The 27368-nt window shown below is 42.4% G+C and overlaps 1 protein-coding gene across 4 annotated transcripts in view; it reads left to right on the top strand.

The window, feature by feature from the left end:
- The first annotated feature begins 14159 nt into the window (after positions 1–14159).
- AFTPH (aftiphilin) overlaps positions 14160–27368 on the top strand; it is a 40163-nt gene continuing 26954 nt past the window's right edge. Inside the window, exons 1-2 of one of the 4 annotated variants that reach the window (XM_081906149.1) lie at positions 14160–14494; positions 24754–26482. In XM_081906149.1, the coding sequence (XP_081762275.1) occupies positions 24785–26482 (1698 nt within the window). In that variant the 5' untranslated portion in view covers positions 14160–14494; positions 24754–24784. Of the gene's footprint in view, positions 14495–15852; positions 15925–24753; positions 26483–27368 lie in introns of those variants that run through there. The other 3 variants (XM_081906146.1, XM_081906148.1, XM_081906147.1) reach the window with 3 other exon arrangements.

Raw genomic sequence — 27368 nt, 5'->3', positions numbered from 1 at the left:
TCAAGCGTACACCTGCAGTCCCGTGGCAGTCTCGCTGAGCCGGTTCACCAGTCCCTCTGAGTGACAGCCCCCTCATCCCCAACTGCAGTGAAAGTAGTCGAGGTGATCCCCTGGGTACATCACACGCATCTGAAGAAGGGTGTCTGGACTTGCAAAAGAAATCCCGCTGACCCTCTGAAGTTGATCATCACCTTGTGTCTGACGCTACCAGGAAAAAGCGTTAGGCCACGGGCAACGAGATCCTGCGACTAATCATCACAAGGACAGTTACAAAGACTTTCTCTTTTCTCTCTTATTTTCTTTATTGACTTGCTCTATGTCTTATTGCCCTGACCCTACCGAACCATACCAACCCTATTGGCCTGCTGGCCTCTGCTACGACTGGTTCGTCTTGCCGGTGGTAAGAGATGGCGTGCTCCTTGGCTATTGGCAACTGGGGTTTGATGAGGTTACCATATTAAGACATCCCACTACCCCGTTGTGGCTCCTCTTCCACACCACTGTCCAGCACATGTGGATAGTGCTCATACGGGAAGTTGCAGAGACGTTCGAAATCTATCGAGTTCTGGACTGCTCTTGCTGCTGTGGGAGGGTAGTCAACTGTTATCCGGGGGGTAGAGCACTGTACCAACCTGATCTAGCGGACCAGGTTCTAATCTTAATGCAGGCGGTTGATGAGACGGAACCTATCTTAATGCAAGTACCGCAGGGGTGGGAGCCTTAGCCAGGTGTGCATTGAAATTACTAAACAAGTGCCAGTAAGAATTGCCACCCCAGGATTTCAGCTTCCATATGCTCTGGTCACTAGGGAGGCAGCACGAGAGTTCAATCCACCCAACAGGGCTAATAGAAAAATTGACCCACATAGTGGGAGCATCAGCTCACCGGTGGGCTCTCATCCTTGAGGCTCAACAGGTAGTCGGGCACAAATATCAGTGGGCTCTTCAACAATGAGCACACCCCCTGAATATTGGTGGGAGGAACCATGGAGATATTGGGTTTGGTGGGTAGGAGTGATATGTACCGCCCTTGTCGTATGGATGCTCTCGTATTTCTGTTGGCATGAACGGTATCGTATTTGTGGGGAGAATAGGCCCAATAATGCTTCTATTGCTTTTCTGCTTCTGTATACCCTGCTTATTGCAATGCTTGCAGCAAATGATGCAAAGACTCCTGTCACGGAAGCTAGGACCCACAGTCATCGCTGTGATGAGGGAGTATAGGCCCATACCCCAGAACGAACCTAAGTATTAGGTTGTTCAGAAGAAGAGGAGGGAGTGAAGGGAGAGGGGAACGGTTAATCATTAATATTATCTACACATAGTAAATTCCTGCACTCTGCTAGGATGGTCAAAACAGCCCAAAATTGCAGTTGCTTGCAAAAGTCTAAATCAGACAGGTCAGGAGGTCGTTTTCTGCCTAACCAGCTACTTGAAACTGCTGATGCTAGCTACAGGTCAGAAGGTCGCTTCCTGCCTAGCCAGAAAACTGCTGTTAACCGAGAAAACCACTAGCAAGATGTTTCCTACTTTACTTCTGCTTAGTAATGCAAGAATAAGAAGAGATACGAAGGGAATGCTTAGCTAGCAAAAGAAGACACGTGTACAAGGAGGTGGGAGGGAGTGCTTGGCTTAGCAGAAAGACAGGAATGTTTAGCAAGCAATAAAATGTGTTAAGCAAGCAATATTTGCTAGCCGATTGGGGAAGTCTGGGGGTATAAGAAAGTCTGCTGAAGTGTCTTGCTTTACAGCCAGTATTTCTAGGAACTAACTAGCAGGCTGTCTCTGAGTACAGACCTTGACTCTGTGCTCAGATCTCAATAAACTCTTTTTCTCCAAAGAAGATTTTGCTTTCCTGGTACTTTTGTTCCCTCCGAGGTCCAGGGGATGGCGTGGCTAATGGATCCCTAGGTAAAAAAGGCTTCAGTAACTTGATGGAGTTCAATCTCGGGGTGGATACGAAGTAAATGACCTGGAAGAAGACATGTGCCAAAGAAGACTTGAAAACTTGCTGCAGAACCAAGTTCTAGAAAAAGTACAAGATGACTGGAATAGATTGTCAGAGCATCTTCTTCATAAACAACACCTGTCAGCATTCAGGTATCAGATGGAGACATGGTTGAAGATAACTTGCTATTAAAGACAAATCTATCAAATACACACTTTCTGAAACAATGTGATAACTGAAACACAGCCATCCTTTGACGTTAGCACTTATCCAACCAAAATGTTTACCAAAAAAAAGCATATATCAGGAGAAAGAGTGCATAAAAATGAATACATTGGTAAAATGACATACAAAAATTCATGAGGAAAATTGCTTGCAAAAATGTGTACATTAGTCAAAACTGCACCTAAAAATGTGTTTATTAGGAGACGTTTATTAGGAGAAGTTTGCATTAAATTGCTGAAGTTTCATGAGGATTTTTTTTAAATTGTAAATCACTGTAAGCAATGTGGAGAACTGCATTTAAGAACAGAAAACACGAGAGATTGAGACAACTGCAACTGTCAGATCCATCATCCCCAGGCAGCTATTACAGTCCAAAGCAGCTGTACCAGGTTGGGTAAGGTCTGTTAAGTCTGAAAAGATCCAGACCAGGCAGTGCCAGCCTTGGCTACTCAATTTATCCACACATAAAACCTGAGTCATGTGAGAAACAGAGGGGAAATGGGTATCAGCCCTATGTTTGTTGATTAAAAAGCTAGTGGTGAGGGATGAAACAGTGAAATCAGCTATGATTAAATGGGCACAGGACATTGGTCATGACATTATGTTTGACGACTGGGAACAGTTATGGACCACCGGCGTTAAATTTACGGCATGTAATGCCCTGAAAGAGAATATAATGAAAATGATCTATAGGTGGTACATGACCCCAGTCAAACTTGCAAAGATTTACCATCTGCCCAATAATAAATGTTGGAAATGTAATGAGGCTGAAGGTACCTTCTACCATCTTTGGTGGACCTGCCCAAAGATTAAGGCCTACTGGGAAATGATCTATAATGAAATTAAGAAAGTCCTTAAGTGGACATTTGTAAAGAAACCGGAGGCTTTTCTCTTGGGCATGGTCGGCCAATTGGTATCAAAGAAGGATAAGACATTCTTCATGTATGCAACCACGGCAGCAAGAATCCTGTTGGCAAAGTATTGGAAGATGAAAGAATTACCTACTCTGGAAGAATGGCAATCGAAGGTGATGGAATATATGGGACTGGCAGAGATGACCGGCAGAATCCGTGACCAGAGGAAAGAGACAGTGGAAGAGGACTGGAGGAAATTTAAAACATATCTAAAAAATTACTGTAAAATCGTGGACTGATAAGATGTTAAGGGGTAGGAAATAAAGAACTACAGCTGTAAATTTTAAACTTTAAGGAAATTTAAAAGGGGTTTAACTAAAGACTGATTAATGAGTTGCTCGAAAAATGGTAAAACAAGGATGTGGCGAAGGGAAGGCATGGGGAAGTCGATTTTTGTTGTTTGTTTTTGATGTTTGTGTTTGTTTTGTATTGTTATTAATATGTGTAAAAACTAATAAAAATATTTAAAAAAAAAAAAAAGCTAGTGGTGAGGGGTGGGGTGGAATGGACAAATGCTATTATTGATTAAATTACTTTTGTTTGTGCATTTCAGAATCAGTGTCCCACTGCAGTGAGACAAAGGATAAGGATGTACCACTCCGGAAACTTCTCTGCAAATTGACCTCTCTCAGGAGCAGAGGGTTGCCTCCAATTTCTGCAAGATTTCGCAGGCTGTTTATTGCTATTTAGGAGCTTTTCGTTCTGGTGGCCATTTTGCCAGGCCCACATTTTTAGACCTGCTTGCCAGACAGCTTGCAAGTCAGTCAGAAGGTCACAGCAAGCAAACAAGGGTGAACACCACACATTCATTTAGAGTCAAAACGCATTGGGTTCAATGGCAGCTGGGATTTGCTAAAGTCACTTCCCACGGACTCCTGCCCCCTTTTAGTTTGTTTTTTTGCTACGCACATAAATTGCAGGCTAACTGTACTTGTGTAATCTCACAGAGCAACATTAGTGAGAGTTTTGTAATTTTTGATGTTAATTTCAGAAGATGCCTTCAGAAAACAGCAGTGAAGTAGGGCTTCCAGTAAGTAGGGAGTAGAGCTTTAGGCCTTGCAGAATTTGCTGATCCTTGCCATCCCTATTCTCTGCAACTCCACCTTTAATCTCAGCTTTTAAAGCCTTTCCTTTCAACATGTGTCAGACATAGTAGGTATCCTATGGCCACTAAAGAATTTCTCTTGTTTATGAAAATGTAATTTGAAAAAATCAATTTCTTTTATAAGCTACTGGAAATGATATGGTTATCTCATGAAGCAGGCTTCCTAGACAGATTTGTGTTGATTAGCTGAGGTGAAGTATCTCAAATACTTGGTGGAGCTATTGATGTTGTTTTAATATGCTTTGTGTCTTAATAATATCATTACAATAAAATAATGGGAAAATAATATTCAAAGCAGCCTGTTGAAAGGAAACTGTAATCAAATCATGCATATTAACTATTCCATTGTCTCCTGAGCCAGATGGATGCCAACCGCCTAAAAAATTAAGACATGTGCTTTATTGTGTACAGCAAGTCCATATTAAATTGTTATAATTTTGATAAAGCATACTTGTTTCAGCTTCACCAGAAAGGAGAAAGTTCTCTCACAGACCTCCCTAACTGCTCCCAGGTTAGAGGGCTTAGGAGTCTTTTGTTGCTCCTATGCTTTCTGAGTCTTTCATTTTCAGTTCCAATAGCAGGGATGAAGGAACTTTTTGCTGGGAAGTCAAGCAGAGGAGGCTACTGGGGCAAAATTCCAAGGGGAAAGGAATTGGGAAGGGTAGGGAAGGCAAGTGAGTGAGGGAACGGGCAGGCAAGGAAGGAGGAGGAGGCAAGGCAGAAGAGGAAACTGCTGTCCCGTTGCAGCTCTACACGGCAGGCTTGTCATAACTGCTGTGTAAAGTGGCGGAAGCAGCAGGGCAGTATCTTGCTGTCTTCGGGGCGCTTGGTGAGTAGACCAGTAAGCCTATTCACCAAAGCCACTCAGAGAGGGGCAGCATCTGGAAGAGAACCTGCTGCCACCTCCCCTTTGCAGAGCAGCGATAGTGACCCCGTCATGTAAAGCAGCAGTAGGGCAACAGCTTCCTCTTCCCCTTCAGTGCTGCTTTTCTCAGGTGCCACCCGAGGCAGCTGCCTCACCCTGCCTCATTGGTGGGCTGGTGTTGCAAAAATAAACATTTGGGGCTGAAAGAAAAACTCACACGGCAAATGAGGAAAACAAAGGGCTTTATTTTGCAAGCCAGCAAAATAGGCACAGAGGAATAAACTCCAAAGTCTGCGCCCGACCCATAAAAAGGGGCACACGCCTTAATACACATTTCTGTTCTCTCCTGAGTCAATGCATATGCATAAACTGAGGCAACTTCTCCTATCCTAGGCTACATCGCCCCATTAGCTTACCATTTATGGTCCTTCCTTAATGAGTATACATTGAGCAAACCAACAAAGAACTCTCTCTAAGCAGCGCCTTGTTGCACGTGATCTCTTTGCATTTCATTCTATATATGGGTATGTCTGAAGGATCAGGGCCTCCAAGTGTTATGTACTGAAGTTCTCACGCTGGGCCAGCAGGGGGATACTGTAGATAGTTTTCACTCAGGTCTGCATATGCAAATAAGGAATTGAAAGTGATGTTCAGTGATTGGATAGTTACAGAAAGTTGTTACTGTTGCTTTGTAGTTGAGCTCTATATAAGCAGGTTGGCTGAATCCTTCAGTTCAGTTCTGTTCTGGCCTGTGAATTCTTCAGAGCTGTCTGAAGAATCACTGTGTTGTCTTGTAGCACCCTGCTTGTGGTTAACGCTTAGCCGGAATGAAATATTCAACGCAGCAATAGAGAAATTAAAATAATGATTTATTTGTCAGACAAATAAATGATAGGCACAGTGGTATATGGTTACCAAAGCTCTGCCCATATCCTCCAGCCCTGATGGCCAGCACTTATACAGTGGTGCCCCGCAAGACGAACACCTCGCAAGACGAAAAACCCGCTAGACGAAAGGGTTTTCCGTTTTGGAGGCGCTTCGTAAAACGAATTCCCCTATGGGGTTGCTTCGCAAGACGAAAAAAATCTTGCATCCCCCCGCGGGTTTTTTCTGCTTTTTCCGCCCTTTTCTTAAGCCACTAAGCCGCTTATCAGCTGTTCCGCTGATAAGCCGCTTAACAGCTGATCGCTGGAAGCCGCTTGACAGCTGTAGCGCTAATCCGCTAGGCTGTCAATGGGCTTGCTTCGCAAGACGAAAAAACCGCTATACGAAAAGCCTCACGGAACGGATTAATTTCGTCTTGCGAGGCACCACTGTATTTCCTCAACCCAGCCCCCTTGCTCCTCCTTTGGCTGCCTCTGTCCAATCAGCCTGGTTGAAATTCCTATTGGCTGTTTGCTAGAACCAATCATAAAAGATACACCCATTTCCTATTACCTTTTATGGGAGACAAAGAGCTATATTTCCTTCTATCCATAAATGGCAGACAGGTAGCCATATATCTTACATTTGCCTCGACAAGGCACCTTAATTACCAGATCACCTTTTGCCCCTGTTGCCCCTGCATTCCAAAACAAATGGCTAAAACAGATGGCTCATGGTATTATTTTCTGTTAAACAATAAATCTTACTATTTACCAACTCTTAATTAGTGTTTTTGCAGCTTGATTGTATTCTGTAATATGTAGGGTCAGTGTAACCTTTGCTCCCAGCCTGTATTTCCCTTTTACAACTTTGAGAAACCTGTCTCCTGCTACTGCTATAAATCAGGGGGGCCCTTATCCAGGAGAGCAGAAAGATAAACAACTGGAAAAAAAGTACTTAGCCAGCTGGTTTTCTGCCTGGCATGAAACATTTGCAAATCTTTAAGCTCATTTTAAAATACAGGCCTTGATCAGATGCCTCAGTCTGATATGTTCACCCACCACTTAACACCAAGAATGTGTATCTGAGAGATAGAGCAAGGCCGACCATGGACGGTACAATAAGAACAAAGACCGCTCTTAGAGTGTGGAGACAGGAGATCACCTTTGGAATGTGGTTTCACAAGATAAGGCACTACAAAGAAACAATAGACAGAAGGCCTCTAGCCTGGCTAGTTAGCCGAGCTTATAGGTCTCTATGTGCACCACTGGTGCCCTGTTAATAGGGAAACATATCGTCCTATGGACATGCATGGTTTCCCTGGCGAGTACTGCCCTCTGTGATCCTTAACCAGCCCTTATATTGCTAGTTAAACTGAGTGGCAGGCCTCCCCGCTCCACTCCTGCCCCCAGATCCTGCCTTCAGTCACATAGGCTTGGACTTTACAAAAACTGGGATCAAAGTTTCAAACTTCTTTCAAAGCAAGCTCTTCAATCTCTGTACAGAACAGTATTAGGCAACACATGTCTAAGACTACTATATAAAAATAATAGCAACAATTCATTTGGAACACTACAGTGGTACTGGTCCCCTTCCTGCCTAAAGCGATGTTTGAGGAAGACGATGCATTCAACTCATAGGTGTACACAGATCAAAACAAGATGGGCAGCGAGCTGGCTAACATCCTTAAGCCAGGGTGGCCCAACACGTGGCCCACATGTTGCATGAGGCCTTTGAGGCCTTTTTGGTGGCTCTTGCTAAATGCCGAAGCTATAGGGGACATGTGGCTGAGAATCCTCCTTGGGGACAGGATGAGGAGAAATAGTGATGAGGGAGAAAAGAAGATAAGGAAAAGAGAGGTAGTGGAGTCAAAAGCGGCTCTTAAGTCTATGAAGGAGGCATATAGGGAAGTTGTTTTACAACAGGAATATTTCCCAATCAAATGATGTAAGATGAAGCATCGCTCAATAGTGGATCGCCTTTCCCTAAAACCAGCTTGTTCATCTGCTAGAATGTTCTCTTGCTCCAACCAATCCAAGAATTTCCTGTGTAAATGTCTTGCATAGAGCTTGCTGATGGTATTAAGTAGACTGATTGGTCTATAATTAGCCGTTCTTTGACCCTTTTTTAAAAAGGGGAACTATGACTGCCAGCCCTCAATCCGAGGGGGCTCGTCTATGTCAATCATAGATTGTTTTTAATAGCTTCTGGTGGGATTAAGTCCTCCCCTGGGGCCTTAGTTGTGGCTACAAGCCTATTTTGATTTTGGACACAGATATGGGCGGCCATGTTGGAAGATGGTCTATAAGGTGGCCAGGATCTTCTTTCTCAGAGTTAGTAGCTGAATATAATTCATGGAAATACATTTCCCAGTTGGCTGAAGTAATGAGAAATTCCACCCGCTTTGGACTGCTGTCTTGTATCCCCGAGACTACGTGCCAAAAGCTGGGATAAGACATCATTTTTTTTCTTCCTGGTTTCTATCTTTTTATATTCCAGTGGCTTTTTTATACTGCCTCTTTTTGGGTAGAAGCTCAGAAGCAGCTGCTATTGATGTGCTAGTTAGATAAGACGGGTGTTGTTGTTGTTGTTTAGTCGTTTAGTCGTGTCCGACTCTTCGTGACCCCATGGACCAGAGAACGCCAGGCACCTCTGTCCTCTACTGCCTCCCGCAGTTTGGTCAAACTCATGCTGGTAGCCTCGAAAACACTATCCAACCATCTTGTCCTCTGTCGCCCCCTTCTCCTTGTGCCCTCCATCTTTCTCAACATCAGGGTCTTCTCCAGGGAGTCTTCTCTTCTCATGAGGTGGCCAAAGTACTGGAGCCTCAGCTTCACAATCTGTCCTTCCAGTGAGCACTCAGGGTTGATTTCCTTCAGTATGGAGAGGTTTGATCTTCTTGCAGTCCATGGGACTCTCAAGAGTCTCCTCCAGCACCATAATTCAAAAGCATCAATTCTTTGGCGATCAGCCTTCTTTATGGTCCAACTCTCACTTCCATACATCACTACTGGGAAAACCATAGCTTTAACTATACGAACCTTTGTTGGCAAGGTGATGTCTCTACTTCTCAAGATGCTGTCTAGGCCTGTCATTGCCCTTCTCCCAAGAAGCAGGCGTCTTTTAATTTCGTGGCTGCTGTCACCATCTGCAGTGATCATTGAGCCCAAGAAAGTAAAATCTCTCACTACCTCCATTTCTTCCCCTTCTATTTGCCAGGAGGTGATGGGACCAGTGGCCATGATCTTCGTTTTTTTGATGTTGAGCTTCAGACCATATTTTGCGCTCTCCTCTTTCACCCTCATTAAAAGGTTCTTTAATTCCTCCTCACTTTCTGCTATCAAGGTTGTGTCATCTGCATATCTGAGGTTGTTGATATTTCTTCCGGCAATCTTAATTCCGGCTAGGGATTCATCCAGCCCAGCCTTTCGCATGATGAATTCTGTTAAATAAGCAGGGAGACAAAATACAGCCTTGTCGTACTCCTTTCAGACCCCTTCATGGATCACTGCCTTGCCGTGGCGAAGGGGCTTGAAGAACTCAGAGAAGCTATGAACTATGCCGAGCAGGGCACCCAAGATGAACAGGTCATAGTGGAGAGTTTTGACCAAACGTGATCCACCTGGAGGAGGAACCGGCAAGCCACTCCAGTATCCCTGCCAAGAAAACTCCATGGACAAAGACAACAGATAAGACGGGTAGGTAGCAGTAAAGGTTGGTGGTTTTTTGCTTTTGTTTTTTGCTTTGCTGTTACACGGTCTTTATCAAACCATGGTTTGGCGTAGATCTCGTTGAGTCTTGATTCAGTACTGCCATTATTAGATAGAATCTGAAGTAGCTCCTGGGTAAGTTTGTTGTAGTTCTCTAGGAGTATATCTGGAATTTCAGCTTACACCGCAAATTGAAGATATTGACAGCAATAGGATGGCAATAAATCAGTTACTGACTGGTTTTTCTGTGCATTTCATTTAGTTCTACAATAGGTTCTGCCTTCTGGTGCTATATCAATTTGATGATGAGCCTCAGCATGGAGTTCTTGGGAAAAGTTATTTAACTGCAGTGAGATTGGAAAGTGGTCACTATCAAACCTTGGGGAAAATTCCAGAACCTTAGCATATGCAAGGGCATGGGCAGGCAGGGGTGAGGTGCAGCCCTGCTTACTCCAGTAACCAGGGCCAAGCTGGCATGCGGGCTCTGTGAACCCTCCATGCTCTGTGTATGTGCACCTGGCAGTGTGGTCTGGAGTGGTGGGTTCATTTAACTTGGTGGGATTTGGGTCTGAGTAAAACTACATCTTAAAAAGCATAGAAATCACCTTGCCGACAAAGGTCTGTATAGTTAAAGCTATGGTTTTCCCAGTAGTGATGTATGGAAGTGAGAGCTGGACCATAAAGAAGGCTGATCGCCGAAGAATTGATGCTTTTGAATTATGGTGCTGGAGGAGACTCTTGAGAGTTCCATGTATGCAAGAAGATCAAACCTCTCCATTCTGAAGGAAATCAGCCCTGAGTGCTCACTGGAAGGACAGATCGTGAAGCTGAGGCTCCAATACTTAGGCCACCTCATGAGAAGAGAAGACTCCCTGGAAAAGACCCTGATGTTGGGAAAGATTGAGAGCACTGCGGGAGGCAGTGGAAGACAGGAGTGCCTGGCGTGCTCTGGTCCATGGGGTCACGAAGAGTCAGACATGACTAAACAACAACAAAAACTACATAGGATTACTCAGTGTTTCTCATTTTCCTCTTCGGTGGCCAAATGCATGTGAAGGTAGGTCCTGAACAGCGTTAGAAATACCCCAGGCAATATGAACCACTGCTTTCTCCTTTCCTATACAGTAATGCACTTGTCCCGCCTCTATCATATTTTATAGGCAGAAATTCAACAGGTTAAGCCTCTTCTGACATCAAAATACAATTATGGGGAAACCTTTTCCATGGAATGGTGAGGTGTAGAAGCCTATTAATATTAAGTGCGCTCATCAGCACAGGGAAGCCCACCATGCCCCCTGTATTCTAGGGAGCTGTGCGCTATGAAAAAGTCTGGACAAAGTATCACCTATTAGACAGAATCATAGCCTTTGGCTTCCATCTAGTGGCTGTGTGCAGTAACAACCACTAGGAAATCAGGCTTATTTCTGCCCTTGTGAATGCATCTACCAAAATGTTGGGGTTTTTTGGGCAGAAAGCTGAGACGTAAGTGTTTTGGGTTCTGTTTGAGTCAGCGGGCTGCAGCGGGCCTTTAGGAGGCTGTGATGGGCCCTGGCAGGCCCACCTGCAGGCAGGGCGGATCTCATAGAGTCTACCTGCAACCACGGTGGGGCCTTCAGGAGGCTGCAGCAGGCCCTAGCGGGCCTACTTGCAGCCGGAGCAGCCCTTCTCTGCCAAGCGATGGCAAGAGCCCACAGGGTCCCAGGCACCCACACAGGGTCTGTGTCTCTTTGGAGAATGGAAGACAGGGCAGACTTCTCTTGTATTGTTAATGTCCCTCAGTTGTTCTTTAGACAGCCATAGCTCAGCCAGGTTGTTTTGCATAAGCTAGCCCAGGAATTCCTTTACAATTTGCATTCTCCCTTCTTATCACAAATAACCAAAATCCTAGCATTTATTAATTTCTATGGTTTAGGGGCCCCCCTCACTAAATCTATAACATTATCAAGCTGCTGAAATGCTGTTTCCATTCTAAATTGAGTTATTTCTGCCCTTTAACAGCTGTGCAGCTTTCAAGAAATTAAGCAAAGGGAGCCTTTTTGAACATAGGAATACAATTAAGGGGGAAGGTTTCACATGTTGATACTGTCATTTCCCCCCTTATTAGTTCAAGTTGTACAGAAGCCAACAACTCCAATGTGTGTGTTCGGTTTTGTGTGTGTGTCTTCTTCAAGGCTAAGAAAACAAGGTGAATCTCTTCTGAAATCTTAAGAAGTCAGTGAGGTGCGCTGTGCATAGGGCGGGGACATGGGTGTAGCCAGGATTTATTTGGGGGGGGCCCTGCAGATTTTGGGACAGATGCATATTGTGACGCAATTGGTCAGTCAGTTAAGTATTTTTATTTATTTACAATACTTGATTGGCGGGGGAATCTGCCCCCTGTCTATGCCCATGCATGAGGATTTGATGTGGTAAAATCCAGTTTCAAAATCCTTTGAAGCTTTGCTCATCCCAGAATATTACAGTTTTACCAGACCTGCTCCATCAATAAACTTTAAATACATATCTTCCAACATTTCTCCAATGAAAATAGGGGTGTCCTGTTGAAGAAGAAGAAGAAGAAGAAGAAGAAGTATAGAAGAAGAAGAAGAAGAAGAAGAAGAAGAAGAAGAAGAAGAAGAAGAATATCCCACCTATCTGTCTGGGTTGCCCCAGTCACTCTGGGCAGCTTCCAACATACATAAAAACATAAGAAAATATTGAACATAAAAAAAAATTTCCCTATACAGGGAATGTCTTCAAAAGGGTGTATAGTTACTTATCTCCTTGGCTCAGGGGTCAGATAATACAGTCAGAATAATTGTAACACTATACAAATTATAATAATAAGGAGATTTCCTGCCCACTCTTCACCATGAGATTCCATGGTTGAGTAGGAACAATGTTAAAATACAGTATAAAACCAGATAAAACTAAATGAGTAATAGTGCAATGCTATGCATGTATAGGGACGCAGGTGGCGCTGTGGGTTAAAGCCTCAGCGCCTAGGACTTGCCGATCGAAAGGTCGGCAGTTCGAATCCCTGCAGCGGGGTGCGCTCCCGCTGCTCGGTCCCAGCGCCTGCCAACCTAGCAGTTCGAAAGCACCTCCGGGTGCAAGTAGATAAATAGGGACCGCTCTGGCGGGAAGGTAAACGGCGTTTCCGTGTGCGGCTCTGGCTCGCCAGAGCAGCGATGTCACGCTGGCCATGTGACCCGGAAGTGTCTCTGGACAGCGCTGGCCCCTGGCCTCTTAAGTGAGATGGGCGCACAACCCGAGAGTCTGTCAAGACTGGCCCGTACGGGCAGGGGTACCTTTACCTTTACCTATGCATGTATAAGGGACGCAGGTGGCGCTGTGGTTTAAACCACTGTGCCGTTTGGACTTGCCAATCAGAAGGTCAGCGGTTCGAGGCCCCGCGACCGGGTTAGCTCCCGTTGTTTGGTCCAAGCTCCTGCCAACCTAGCAGTTCAAAAGCACGCAGTGCAAGTAGATAAACAGGTACCGCTCCCGCGGAAAAGTAAATGGCGTTTCCGTGCACTGCTCTGGTTTTGGTGTTCCATTGCGCCAGAAGCGGCTTAGTCATGCTGGCCACATGACCCGGAAACTGTCTGCGGACAAACGCCAGCTCTCTCGGCCTGTAAAGCAAGATGAGCGCCGCAACCCCAGAGTCGTTCGTGACTGGACTTAACTGTCAGGGGTACCTTTACCTTTATGCATGTATACGCTGAAGAAAACCTCCCTGTGTTCAGCAGGGCTTACTCACTAGTGTTCTTAGGTTTGCAGTCTGTGGTCTATGATCTGGGAGAATCTCTGCTTGGCCATGAATCTCCCTGGGTGACTTTGGGTCAGTTACCATCTCTCAGCCTAACCTACTTCACAGGCTTGTTGCGAGGATAAAATGGGGAGAACCATATGTACTGCCTTGAGCTCCCTTGAGGAAAAGTTGGCCTAAAAATGTAATAAATAAAATAAAGTGTAACAAAAGTTCTGCTTCTGTATATAATATGCCAAACTTAAAGAACTGAGGCAGTGTAGGGTACCAGCACCCAGCTTTAAGTGATTCTCTGCAATATCATGTTGTGCTTTCCTATTCTTTAAGTATGGCAATCATAGCAAAAAGAAATACAGTATGACGATCCAAGCAGTATAGCGATCAAAGGAAAGGAGCAAAACTTTTATAAGATGTTGTAAAATACTATGTTAATGTTTAAATGAAAAGAAAGAAAGAGGTAATTTGACTAAGTAAATTTTATGTGAAATTGCTTTTGGAAAACTGAGGAAGTCACTTAACAATGTTAACAAAAGTGGAATCATTATAGCAAGGATAAATGCTTGTTTGTCTGTTTTTGATGTCTTTTTTGTTATAAATTGAAAAATTAATTAAAAAAAATTGGGGGGGGGGGACAAAACAAAACAACAACAACAATGGAAAGCCGCCACTGACCCGGGCGAGACCAGAGCGCCCTTTGACCGCCTGACGGCAAAAGCGTTGGACTTTGAACTGTATACCGGAAAGGCGTCGAGAAGAGCGCGTCGGGCGGAGGCCCTAACCGCCGCCGGAAGTGACGCGAGAAAGAGGATGTGGCGGTTCTGACCGTGGCGGCGGCGGTAGCAGCAGCAGCAGCAGCAATCGGACGCCGGGCGAAGAACCTGGGGACGTTTCTGTCGCGCTGCATGCCGGGAGACAATGGACTAAGTGCGAGTTGGGCTGGACCAAGCCGCTTCTTGTCGGAGGGGGGGGCATCTCTGGAGTGAAGGAGGCGGGGGGGGGGAGTTCCAGATGGATTCGCCCTGATGGCGGTTGCCGCGGGAGGCCCCGAGTAACCCTCCGAGCCCCGTCTGGCCTGGCCATGCCCGGCCCAGCTGCCCCTCCAGGAGGCCTGAGGTAAGAAATGCCGCCGCCGCCGCCCTCGGGTCACTCCGGGGCTCGGCAGCCGGAAAGGTAAGGCGGAGCCTCCCAGCCCGGCGGCGTCCGCCACCGACCACCCCGCACTTTCTGAGGGCGGGAAGCGGCCTCTTTCCGCCTCGCTTCTCTTCTTAACCCCCCCCCTTATTTACCAGGCAGGCTTCTCCATGGAAACGGGGCCCCTCCCGTCCTACGAAACGGGGGCCCGGGGGTCTCCCATTAAAATAAAGGGGCCGCCCGCCATGAGAAGGAAGCGTCTGCGGGGTAACTCCTCTGTGGGGATTGTGTCCCCTATTGAGCGTGTGGCTTGGGGAAAACACGCGGGGCTGTGTGGGCTAAGAAAGTAGAGGTAAGGTATTTAAACACTTGTTTACACACACGCCCGCTCTTCAAAGTTAAAAATGTGAGAGAAGGTGTTGGGAGAAAGAGGAGGTAAGATAAGGAAACACTTTCCTTTTCCCCTCAGTGAGGGACCATTTCTCTCCCCCTCCTCCGTTCCTCTTCAGAGTTAGGGGAAAGAAACCACAAGGATATTGTTGGCACTTTTGAGACTCCTAGTTCGTTGTGTATTAGCCCCGTTTTATGTTGTGACTTGAAGAACTTCATTTCAATATGGGGCTGCTTATTGGCTTTTGTGATAATGAGCCCTGAAGAACACAATGGAATATTATAAAACTGTAATGACTCTGGGTGTTCCAGTTTTCAGGGTAGTGTTGTTTTTAAAGTACAACAATTGGTAGGTTTGAATGGCTTTTATATCTTCCTCCAGTCCATTAAATGACATTTATATCTTACATCAGTTCATTGCTCCTTGCTCCTTAAGATTTTGATTTAAGTTTCTACGTGTCCTAAAACATGACATTTTAATATTTCTCGCCACTGTAAACAAAGGGAAATAGTTTGTCTCTCTTGGTAGAGAACAACATGGCTGTCTAACGATCAAATTTCCTGTGAAGTACACTTTACAATTTTGTTGACAACAATAATTCATTGTTGGGGTTTTGAAAAGCTGGTCTAGGTTCTTTTTTTCTCACCATCCTGATTTTTTTTTAACATGCTATTTCTATCTATCACACACACACATACAGAGAGAGAGAGAGAGAAACACAAATATTTAGTTACTGTGGCAGAAAGAATTCACATGTGAACGTGCTGTGAGAGATCAGGCGTTATTTATACTGTATTGTTTGTCCTAAAACCTTAGTTTGTGACCAAAGTTGGGAGTATGGGGAATGTAATAAATATTGCCATAGTGTAGGTGTAACAACCAAATTATGACTAACTTTTTTAATATGACAAAACTAATCTCTAATTTAGAGGCATGTGAAAGTGAAATGGATGCTTCCAGGTCAACAATAGAAAAGTTCCAGCATGAATAATGTGTAAGAAGGCTTTAATATTTAAAATAGGTAAGGACACTCCAGAGCACATGGTATGCCATTGGGCCGTGAGGCTGACATAACACTAATGTGACTTTGTCCTAGGTGGCTTGTTTTCTTTAATGTAATGCCTGTTGCTATTTGTTTATATAAACAGCTACTTAATAGTGTGTTTAAAATAATTTTTATTAAGTTTCCATTTACCAAATTAAACATATCATACCAATTAGTCCAAATAGTATGTTTAAGACAGCATTCACTGTCGTAATACTGCAGGGTTTTTGTTTAAAAGAGAAAGGAGAAGCTTTTGAACACACACAATACATTTCCACAAATGTATTTATTTTAGAGATTTTTATTTTAAATGCTTTTCAGAGCAAGGGTTCTTTCAAGATAGCTCACAGTCCATATAATAACAGAATACAGCAGAATAATTTTATAAATATAAGCATTGAAACCACTTTTGAAGAACAACATAGAATAAAAATAGATACAGTGAGAATCAAGATAAATATTCCCCATAATTGTTTCACATTACCTGAGATAGTGCTTACAATTTGTTCTTGGATACTTCTCTGATGGCTCAAGTGGCATTTTTAATTTCTTGTGCTTAAGTAAATATTAAGCATTTGCAGTTAAGCACATGCCCATATGATGTGAAACTCAGTTTTCCAAGAAAAATGTTTCCACGTGGGACCGTTTGGCCCTTATGGCTTGGCCCTCCATCCAGACATAGTGGGCTGCTGCACTCTGGACTAGACTTGTTCTTTATTCCATAGGCAGTGAACACTGTGCACTGTTTTCAGTTCCCAATGCCAAACAGGCATTGGAAAGGGAACGTTAAGAGAAGGGAGAAAGCCTACAAAATTCTAAGCTATTTCCTTCTCTTTCATGCTATAGGGCAGAGATAGGTTGAATTTAGTTTTTCCATTCCAGCATTCTGATATTACAAAGAGCCCTTCTAGAGCAGGCCAACAGGTGCATCAGCTATAGCATCCTGTTGCCATAGTGCCCAATCAGGTGCCTGTGGGACAAGCAGGATGTGAGCATAAAAGCACTGTCCCAACTTGTGATTCCCATCATCTAGTCCTGAATGGCATACTGCCTCTGACAGTGGAGATAAATCATAGTCATCCTTATAGTATTGATGGCCTTGTTATCCAAAAATGTGTCTAATCACCTTTTAAAGCCATCCAAGTTGGGAGCCATAACATCTTGGTGGAGTGAATTTCATAGTTTCATTATGTGATAGTGAGGGGAAGTTCAATTGTACAGCCCAAAGTACTTGTGCCTGTGGAGCAGTTTAGTTGGGTACTAGGCCTGGGCGATATATTGACATCTCGCCCAGGACTGGTGTGAGGGGCAGACCGTAATGACAGCTTCACTCAGCTGTTGACTGTTGAGCAGATCGCGTACAGTAACAGAAGCATATGCAGTTGAAAACTGATAGTTTTTATTGAAAGATAGACGGATTATGTACAAAAACAGAATCCTCTCACTTGTTCTACCCATCACCTTGCTGTTCTCTCACTGCAGATTGCCCTCACTTCAGAGTGCAACTGCCTGCTCCAAATTGAGAGCAAATTGCCTTTATCTCAACTCAACTCCAATGTCCTTGAACCTAGACATAACAATAGGTGTATTTGCCCTGAGCCAAGTACTACCAATTAACTGTTGCTGAAGGTACAGTATATTGCTGGTGAAGCCATCACAGCTCCTGAGTCCATCTGCCTCCAGTGCCCAGTGCACTGAGGGGAAAAAAGCTGTAGACGGGCGCTGCAGACAGAGGGACTCAAGAGAGACAGCGGTTTCACCAGTGATGTACTGCTGAATGAAACCGCCATCGCGGTCTGCCCTCATATTGGCAGAGGGAGAAACAAGCTGCATCTGCGAGACACCGATACAGCTTCTTCCTCAGTTTCTTTAAACTGCTTGGCTGAGGAGCATGCTGCTGCCCTTGCCTCAGCCAAGCAGTTTTATGGAGCCCCCAAACCACCACTGGCTCGCACGAGCCAGCGGTGTGTTTGGGGCTTCGTTAAAGTGCCCCCCCCCCACGGCCCTGCCCCTGCTTATGTGCGAGCAGGAGCATGGCTGCTCAACACACCTGAAGAGGTGTGGGCTCTGTCACTGTTTGCCACTGCTGCTACCCACTCTCCACTGGAGAAGTTTAAAGTAACTGCAGGTGAGTAGCAGACTGGTGAGAGCTGAGGCAGTTTTTCCCTGCACTTCCCAGGCTGGAGCCAGTGCAGCTTGTTCAGTATCATGGTTTATCACCAAACCGTGATGTTTGGCTGATGATAAATCATGATGTTGAAAATCTAACGTCGCCCAGCCCTATTGGATACTGCCCGATACTTTTGTATAGGTAGCTGCCCCATATTTTTGTATATGGTACACTGATTTCTATTCCTTGCAAATAAAATGTGCTTTGTACAAAAATATAAGGTTTTTGTTTTTCTCTTTTTTTCAGCTACACTTAGTCCGATATTTTTCTATATCGCAGGACAGCGTTGCCTATTAGGATCATTTGCTCACATTCATTGGTAGAGGTTTTCTTCTACAGCAGTTACTTGGGGGGAATAGTTATCATAAAAGCAAATTTGGCTATTGATTCCTGCCAGTTGCATATTGCCATGGGCTCTGCCTGGATGGGGTTTGTGGCTATAATTCCTCAAGATGTTCTACTTTAAAATGGAGCATTGTTGAACTGAAGCAGACAACCGCTAAAGAAATGTAATATCCTGTGTTCATGTTTCCATTACAAGTGACTGGAGGACAGTGGTAATGATTTCAACACTTCGAGTTTATACAGTGATGGTTTAGATAGAATCTAGTGATACATTATAGATGAGGTAAGCTTATGCTGGCTAGGCTAAGAACAACACGACTTGTTTCTTTGTATGTGTATATTACTCATAAATCTAAAACTTAGTAAATTGAGAAGTAAATTTTAAGCCTTGGTGTCTTTCTAAGAAAACTGTTTTAACCCATCAACATGAAGTACCATATTTACTAACATGCGCCTTTTTTGCCAAATTATGTTGCGAAAATTAGCCATTGGGAGGACCAGGCTCAAATTTCTCGCCTCTCAATCCCTCAGCAAACCTTGCTTCTCCCCCTTCTCCATTCCCCATCCACTCTCTCCCCTGGAGGACTGGTGAGAATTGTTGTTGTTGGAAAAGACCAAAGTGAACTGCCGTGAGACCTCTGGGAATAATAATAATAATAATAATAATAATAATAATAATAATAATAATAATAGGATTTGTCTCAGGGGTAGTGTAAGGATATAAGGACTGTAGACTGTGATTTTGAGTCTGAGTTCCAGCAAAAGTTTGTATACACTAGAACCCCTTCAATCTATTTCTGATGCCAAGATGCTTCTGCTTTAAAGCTGTTTAGGGCACAGAAATTCTACTGTATAGGAAGTAGCTGCAAGAACTCATATGCATACCTGTCTGTGATTGAGGTGTATTTGCATGGATACATTTGATAAGTATTGCAGTTTGACCTTGGTTGATTATGTTTCCACTAGAGAGGTAATGCAAGAGAATAAATTATGTAAAGCTCATCTGAAAACTAGTGAATGAAACTTTGCAAAAGATAACTTTAAGAATATCAGATTTTAGATTAGGTTACTGATAAGACTTGCAATTTTAATATACCTAAACTGAAATAATTAATGGTTAATATTGAGCATACTTCCCTTTTTCTGCACTAACTCACTCTTCAGCTCCTTGTATCCCATCAGTTGCTCTGGAGGGTTGACAGACCTCCATAGCAGATTTAGAAAGGGGGGTGGGGCTGACAGTGTTTGAAATTAGCCAGGGGTGTTTTACTACTGGCATGAGTCCAGTTGCGAAATTGGAGATTTCTGGGTACTCAGTTGGCAATCACAGTTCAAAAACCTCTGCCTTACTCGATAGTTAATACTATTTCCATTTCCACCGTGTGTGTTTCTCCCTGCATACAGGAACAAGTGAATTATTGTAAGAGCAATATATCTCTATATTTCTATAGTCAAGCAATGTAGTTGAGATCATAGAACATAGAATTGTAATGTTGGAAGGGACCCCAAGAGTTACTTAGTCCTGGCAAATAGACATTCTGATTTGGTGACCACAACCTAGATTCAAGGTGCCATTATGTGCCTAGCTTATATACCTGAGTTTTTAACACAGGGGAGTGAAGAGGGGAAGCCCCTTGCACTTGCTCTCATGATTTTGATTGTGGTAGTATTTTATGCAAAAATACTAGGATGAGCACAGCAAAATACGTCTATTTAAGTTTTTATGAAATATTTGTGAAATATAATGTTTATCTGGTATAGGGAAATAAAGCAAATTAATGTTTAAATCAAGAAGTAATATGTATTGCATATGGAAAGCGACTTTTAAATCAAGGATACCTTTGTGTTCTATGCCTTTGAGCTGTTCTGAATGGATTTGCAGTAGCTATTTCGATTTATTATTGAGTGTGAAGAAATGAGAGCTGTTCAGAAGAAAAACATTTTAATGCTTTAGAGAGATAAGGATTGTTTCTGGTATTTATGTGCAGTTTTCATGTGAAATGGCTAAATAAATAAACATGCCCGAGCAACAATTTAGAGGTTGAATAGTCAAGGACAAATTCCATTACCTTTCATTAAGAAGAAAAATGTGAAGCTGCCAGGAACCTGGTTTAGTTCAACCCTTAAACCATAGCAACAGCTGCTTCTCCTATTCTAACTTCCCGCCCTTCCCCTAAGTAGAAACATTTAATATATTTTCTTTAAAAACACTGAAGATGTAGTTGTGCTCAAATTTATGTTTCTATAGTTGTCCGAACAGGTTCTCATTGGGTCGTGATTTCAGGCCTCATGTTGGGCAAAAGATCTTTGCCTGGCAGGGGGCTGGACCAGAAGACCCTTGCAGTCTACAAGCCTATGATACTATGTCTTTGAGAGAGTGAGCTGCTTTCAGAGTGGAAGCTTGCTGCTCACACACTAAGGTTCTGAACCTGGCAGTTCCCAGTACTTTATAAGTAGAAATATAAAAATATAGTAAGCAAATTAAATTTATAACTTGACCTGTTGATTCAAGTGGGTCATATAAGCAGGCTCATATGTGTGCTAGAAGTGTATTCCAATTCTGAACCACATAATTTGAAAAACACTATATGAGGTGTGGAATAGATATAATAATTTATTACAACGCAAAACACCATGGTGGCTGTCCCCGTTAGAGGCTACAACTGTAAAAAAGTTAAATATGGGGGAGGGGGAACTGGGCCACTTATGGTGATTTGCTGATTGAAAGAGATAATCAGTGGAAATTAAGACCATATGAGGAAAAAAAAATGGTAAATGATTGGTTGCATTATTGTCCAATAAATGAAATGTTTAGAGAGGACAAAAAGAAAAATGGATTTGAATATACAATATCCAGGTTTGAATTAGATTTATTGAGTAATAAAGTAAAAGTATTGTCAAAGATGTATAAGCTACTTCTGGAATGGCATGTAAAAGATGAAGAGGTTAAATCTGCTATGATTCATTGGGCAAAAGATAATGGTTATAATAGACAGTTAGAAGATTAGGTAAGATTATGGAAAGAGGGAATAAATTTTACGGCCTGAGTTCGCTTAAAGAAAATGTAATGAAAATGATGTACAGATGGTATATAACGCCAGTGAAATTAGCAAAAACATATAGAACAAATAATCAATGTTGGAAATGTAAAGAAAAAGAAGGTACCTTTTAACATATGTGGTAGGTTTGTAAGAAAGTAAAGGCGTTTTGGGAAATGATATATAATGAACTTTTTAAAATGTTGAAATATACATTTACAAAAAAAACCAAGAAGCCTTTCTATTAGGTATTGTAGGAAGAGAAATTTGTAAGCAGGATAAAACATTGTTTTTATATGCAACAACTTCAGCGAGAATACTATTAGCCCAAAGATGGAAGCAAGAAGAATTACCAACCAAAGAAGAGTGGCAGATGAAATTATTAGACTATGCCAAATTGGCAAAATTGACTGGGAAAATTCAGAACCAGCAGGACCAGACTTTCCTGAAAGACTGGAATAAATTTATGTTGTATTTGAAAGACAGCTGTCAACAATGGACATCGTTAGTAGGGTTACAAGAAGTTTTGTAAGGATAAATTATCATTTATTATTAAGATTGGTTTAATTTTTTAAATAAAAGTAGATTTAATAATAATAAAAAATACAATTAAATGCAGGATTAGAAAATAAGTTTGAAAACCATTCCTTGGGGGGGGGGGGAGTCTCAGGCTTATGTAGCCAAATGTTTATGGTGTTACATATAATGTTGTTGTGTTTGAAAAAATGAAAAAACCAATAAAAATTATTATATAAAAGAAGTGTATTCCAAAATCCAAGATGTCTCTTACAGTATTGAGATGAGGGTAGGGATGAAGTGGGGTGGGAGAAGAATTTAACTTGTGATCATGTTTAGGTCTTGGCTTTTGAAGGCATATGAGTAAACGTGTTTACAAGTAGCTTTCAATTCAAAGACAGGGACTTTTGTTGATATGAGTAATTGTAATGCTTATTACATAACTCCTGTAAGGAAAACATTTGAACAAGTAGAAAAAAATGTGGGGTTTACTTTAAGTTGTGAGTTTGCTTTAGCTCTATTATAGATGGATCTTTTGCTGACTTAGTATATGAAATTTTCTGCAGGTTGAATTATTATTGAATGAAGTCATTAATAATAATAAGCTTTGATTAACAATATATTTGAGGCTAGAGAGTCAAGTTAACCATGTTTAAATAGCATAACTCAGTGAATTCCAAGAGAACTCTAGTGTTGCAAAGCATTTCTGAGAACACAAAATTATAACATTCAGGAGTCCTGGATCATTGTGACTTGCAGAACTGGGCAGGGTGGTTTGAATTTTAAACAGTTTTTCTTTGTCCTTTGTATACATTTTATTTGTCAAGGGATTGGCTCTAGTATTGAAAGTATACAAAATGCTTTGAAATGAAATGTGGTGCATACTCACTAGAAATCCTTTGTACAGACAACATATTGCACTAATTGTCATAATTGGCAGGAGAAGGGAGAACTCTTGCTCTACAGGTTTTCATTATCTGAATGAGGTATACCAATGATTTTTTACTGCAGTTACAGTAACCTTATTAAGTAAGAAGGGCATGGGGAATGAGTTGCTTTTGTTTATATATATAGTCAAAAGTAACACCACAGATCTATTGTTGTCAGTGCACACTTCTAAGGAAGGGCTTCAGCTGTGGTATCCTCCAGAAGGTCTGGCTTATTGTTGGCTTGCAAACACAGTCAGTGACAAGAACCTGGGAGAGAAGGATGGAATGTTAGGAAACAAATATGTGTATACTGTAATATAAAAATTAAGTAACTTCTGCTTTAACAGGTTAGGGCAAAACAATATGGCAGCCTTGTTTACTTTCTTACAAAATTCTCATTTTTAACACCATGTACTTCAACATTATTTCTGTATGAGCCATGTGTGCTGCTCCAGCAATAGTAAAAACAATCTGGGCTTCTGTTGCATGTATCTTGACTTTTTCCAGCTTCAGCAGGAGTGTGCCTGCCATTATAGGCAAAGCACTACCACCCATGTGTACAAGGAAGGTAGTGGCAAAACTATAAACTTCACTGAGTGCAAATATATTATCTTTGCACAGTAAAGCTTGAACTGAAGCTAATAATGGATAACACTTTGGAGCTGTTGTAGCTTTAATTTTATCTGTCATTGCAGGTTGGGCTGAGATACTAGTATACAGCAACTTGCTGTACACTTGATTGTTATACCCCTATTGCAGGATGGAGGGCTGTAGTGAGAGATAATAGCTTGTAGTAGTAGTATTAGTTTAGTCGTGTCTGACTCTTCGTGACCCCATGGAAGATACTCCTGTCTTCCACTGCCTCCCACAGTTTGGGCAAACTCATGTTAGCTTCGAACACTGTCCAACCATCTCGTCCTCTGTCGTCCCCTTCTCCTTGTGCCCTCCATCTTTCCCAACATCAGGGTCTTTTCCAGGGAGTCTTCTCTTCTCCTGAGGTGGCCAAAGTATTGGAGCCTCAGCTTCAGGATCTGTCCTTCCAGTGAGCACTCAGGGCTAATTTCCTTAAGAATGGGTAGGTTTGATCTTCTTGCAGTCCTTGGGACTCTCAAGAGTCTCCTCCAGCACCATAATTCAAAAGCATCAATTCTTCGGCGATCAGTAGTAGTCCACTGTAATACTGCTGGTCAGATGGTGAGGCTACCAAAAATACCCCTTATTTCTTGGGTTGCAGCAAAGATCTTAAATTGTCCCCTTAGGCTCCCTCCCAGATCAAAACAAGCACTCAGTTATAGTTGTATGCAGAAGCCGCAAGTGCCATTAACTTGCATGCAGAACGGTTGCAATTTTTAGTCTTCAAACATTTGGCACATGAAGTAAGACCCAAGTGTGTATTTTTTGGTAACTTATGTTTCTCCCCAACCCTCAGCCACGGATTCAGCACACACCAGGAATATACTGCAACACTTTGACCCAGTTGTAGTATCATAAGTCTTTGAATATTATAAATAAAATAATTGAATGAAACCTATTGTAGGTAGCTTATCTGTGAATTGATAAATTATGCCCCATGTAGTTAGGGCAAGTCGCATACCAATGGAATTTGTGGTTCATCAATAAGAAATTTGGGGCAGAGGCATGTTCTTTTAATAGCATCTTCAGACTGGATGTTAAGATGAACAGTTAAAGTGAAGTGTTTATTGCATATTGTAAAATACAGTAAATTGTTTCCATGTTTCTCTTATGTTACAGTTGACAGCATTTTGAACTCAGCATGTTGAAGTAATTTCCCCCTTTTTTCTTGTAGGTGCAAAGTAACCTTCATAAAAGACTGAACCATGGAACCAGATATCATCCGAATGTATTCTTCATCACCACCACCACTAGATAATGGAGCAGAGGAGGAGGATGAAGATGAGTTTGGTGATTTTGGTGGGTTTTCCGATGCTGGAAGTACTGGAGCCTTTGACTTTGCATCAGATTACTCCAGTTCAAAGGAAGAACATAAACCTTCATTTAACTCTGATTACTCAAGCAGTGTAGATGGCATTATAGCTTTTACTACTGTTAAAGAGTTTCCTCTTGATAGTAACAAAGAAAAATGTGAGTGTAGAAGTTTGGGTACTTCACTTGATGATATTTATGCAGAAGAAGTTAAGAGAACTGGAAAATTAGAGTCGCCATACTCTGAAATTATTAGGACTGATATGAAAGTTCCAAGTCAGGACCACCAAGTAGACAGCTGTAATGGTGAGAAACAGCCATGTCCAGAAGTTCTAACAAATGGGTTTGCAGCACTGGACACGGCAAATTCTCAGGAAGCTGAAGATACAGATGGTATCAGTGACTCAAAGGGATTAAAAATAGTTAGCACTAATAGCTCTGAATTAAGTTTGGAGTCTATACCCACCACAGCAGAGGATTTTGCAGACTTTGCCACGTTCTCAAATAAACAAACAAGCCTGGTTGATGAAACAGGAAATAAAATATGCACAAATTCTGGTGAAAAAGAAGTGTTTTGTGTACAGGAAAGCAATATTATAAATGGTGAGGGGGAATCTATGAAGAAAGCAACTTCAGATCGAAGCTGTGAATATGGACAGATTTGCATTTCAAAAATTAATTTAGCGAACAATGAAGACTTCAAGGCTAAAGAGGACTGCACATCACTAGAACACAATGCCTTTATTTCTTCCATACACACAACTGTGAATTCAGTAGGCACAACTGAAATTATTGGAGGAAGAGAGGAGTGTGACACTGGAAATAGTAAAGAACATACCTTTTTAAGGACCAATGATAATGCAGATACATTAAGCCTTAATGTAGGTGGAGTTCAAAGTCTTGGCTCTCATCCTACAGAAGAGAACATATATGATTCTGAAATAGTTAAGAATGGTGAAAGTGACATTGGGCATGCATCATGCAGTGGTTTAAATGAAGATGATTTTGGTGACTTTGGCACAGTCAGCAATGGATCCCTTGCTTTTACTCAAGTTTCTGCCAGCCAAGAACACTTTCAAAGCCCTTCTGAAGACATCAGTAAAAGAAGCAATGCATGTGGTGACTTCACAGATAGAAGTGATGTTCATCAGCGATCATCAAAGGGAACTCCTCAATCAAAAGAGATTTCAAACAAGGATGAATGTTGCACAGATGATGCTGGTTCTAGCATGACAGTTCAGCCTCTTGCAGAATTGGAAAATGGAAATGACAGTGAGTTTGGAGACTTTGGCTTAGGGGTAAAAAGGTTTCCAGACTCTGATGAGTTTTCAGCCTTCAGTTCTGCTGGTTGTAACCAAGCTACAGAGTGGAATGCTTTTGAGGCTGAGCAAAAAGAGAGCTGCTTGTGGGCTGCTTTTGAAGATGAGCAAGTGGTGGAACCTCAGCCCATAAAAGATGTGTGGCCATCAGATAGGACAGGCACAACTTTTGATGATGAAGATTCAGTGACTCATACACCTAACAGTGTTTCTGTAGCATCTTTGCATGGAACCAGTAGTGGGAAGTTGCAGGACTTGCCGGCTTCAGCTCGGGTAACTACCACACTTTGCTACTGATGCTTATGGTTTGCTTTTACAATTCGCTTTATTATGTAAAATGCACACACTTCATTTTACCTCTTACTTTTGCATTCCAATACTATGCATGTTTACGTGGGCGTTAGTCCTTCCAGCAAAATTCCATTTAAGCTTGAGGCTCTTTGAAATTTCCTCAGCATGCACATGCATTGAGCAGGGGGGATGTTGCCCGTTTTCCTTTCCAGCTGCAATTCCTCACAGGGCAACAAATTAACTCTGGTGAGCCCCACAACCTCAGAAGCAGCTCTAGGGGTGGAGCATAAAGTCCAGCAGAAGGAGAGGGGCTGGTGTGGGAAACCTAGCGGGTCCACTTTGAATCATAACTACTATGTTGAGTTGGTTTACTCCCAGATTGCACCACTACTGTGATTTTCCAAGAACACTTATTTTAAGTACACTTGGGAACACATGTAGCACAGGTGATAAATCTTTGTGGTCCTGTTGTCTGCATTAAATAATTAGAATTTTGGGTGGCAAAGACAGTTTCAGCCCAGTTGGACTTTCTGTGCTGTTGGTGCAGCACACACATTCAAAGCTTCTTGCAGTTCCAACTGCTCTGTAACCAGACAATCCTCCTCATTTGATGGAAGAACATTTGATAATTTGTGATTTAGTTTTTTGTCATATACAGATAAGGATGCTCTTTCATTTTAAAAACTAGCCAAGTTTTGAAAGCATAGCAGATAGAGGTTATGCAGCTTAAAGTTTAATCAAGCGTCTACATGAGAGCCATTCAAGGTAGAAGCAAGCTATAGAACTGAATCTGAAGAGGAAATTGGATTAAGGTTGTGTTAAACTCAAGAGACATTGTGAATAGGAAACATGCTGGCTACAAGTGCAA

The sequence above is a fragment of the Podarcis melisellensis genome (assembly GCF_964234715.1).
Source record: "Podarcis melisellensis genome assembly, chromosome: 3".
NCBI lineage: Eukaryota > Metazoa > Chordata > Lepidosauria > Squamata > Lacertidae > Podarcis > Podarcis melisellensis.
The sequence above is the reverse complement of the archived record's forward strand: the minus strand, read 5'-3'. Positions and strand labels throughout refer to the sequence as shown.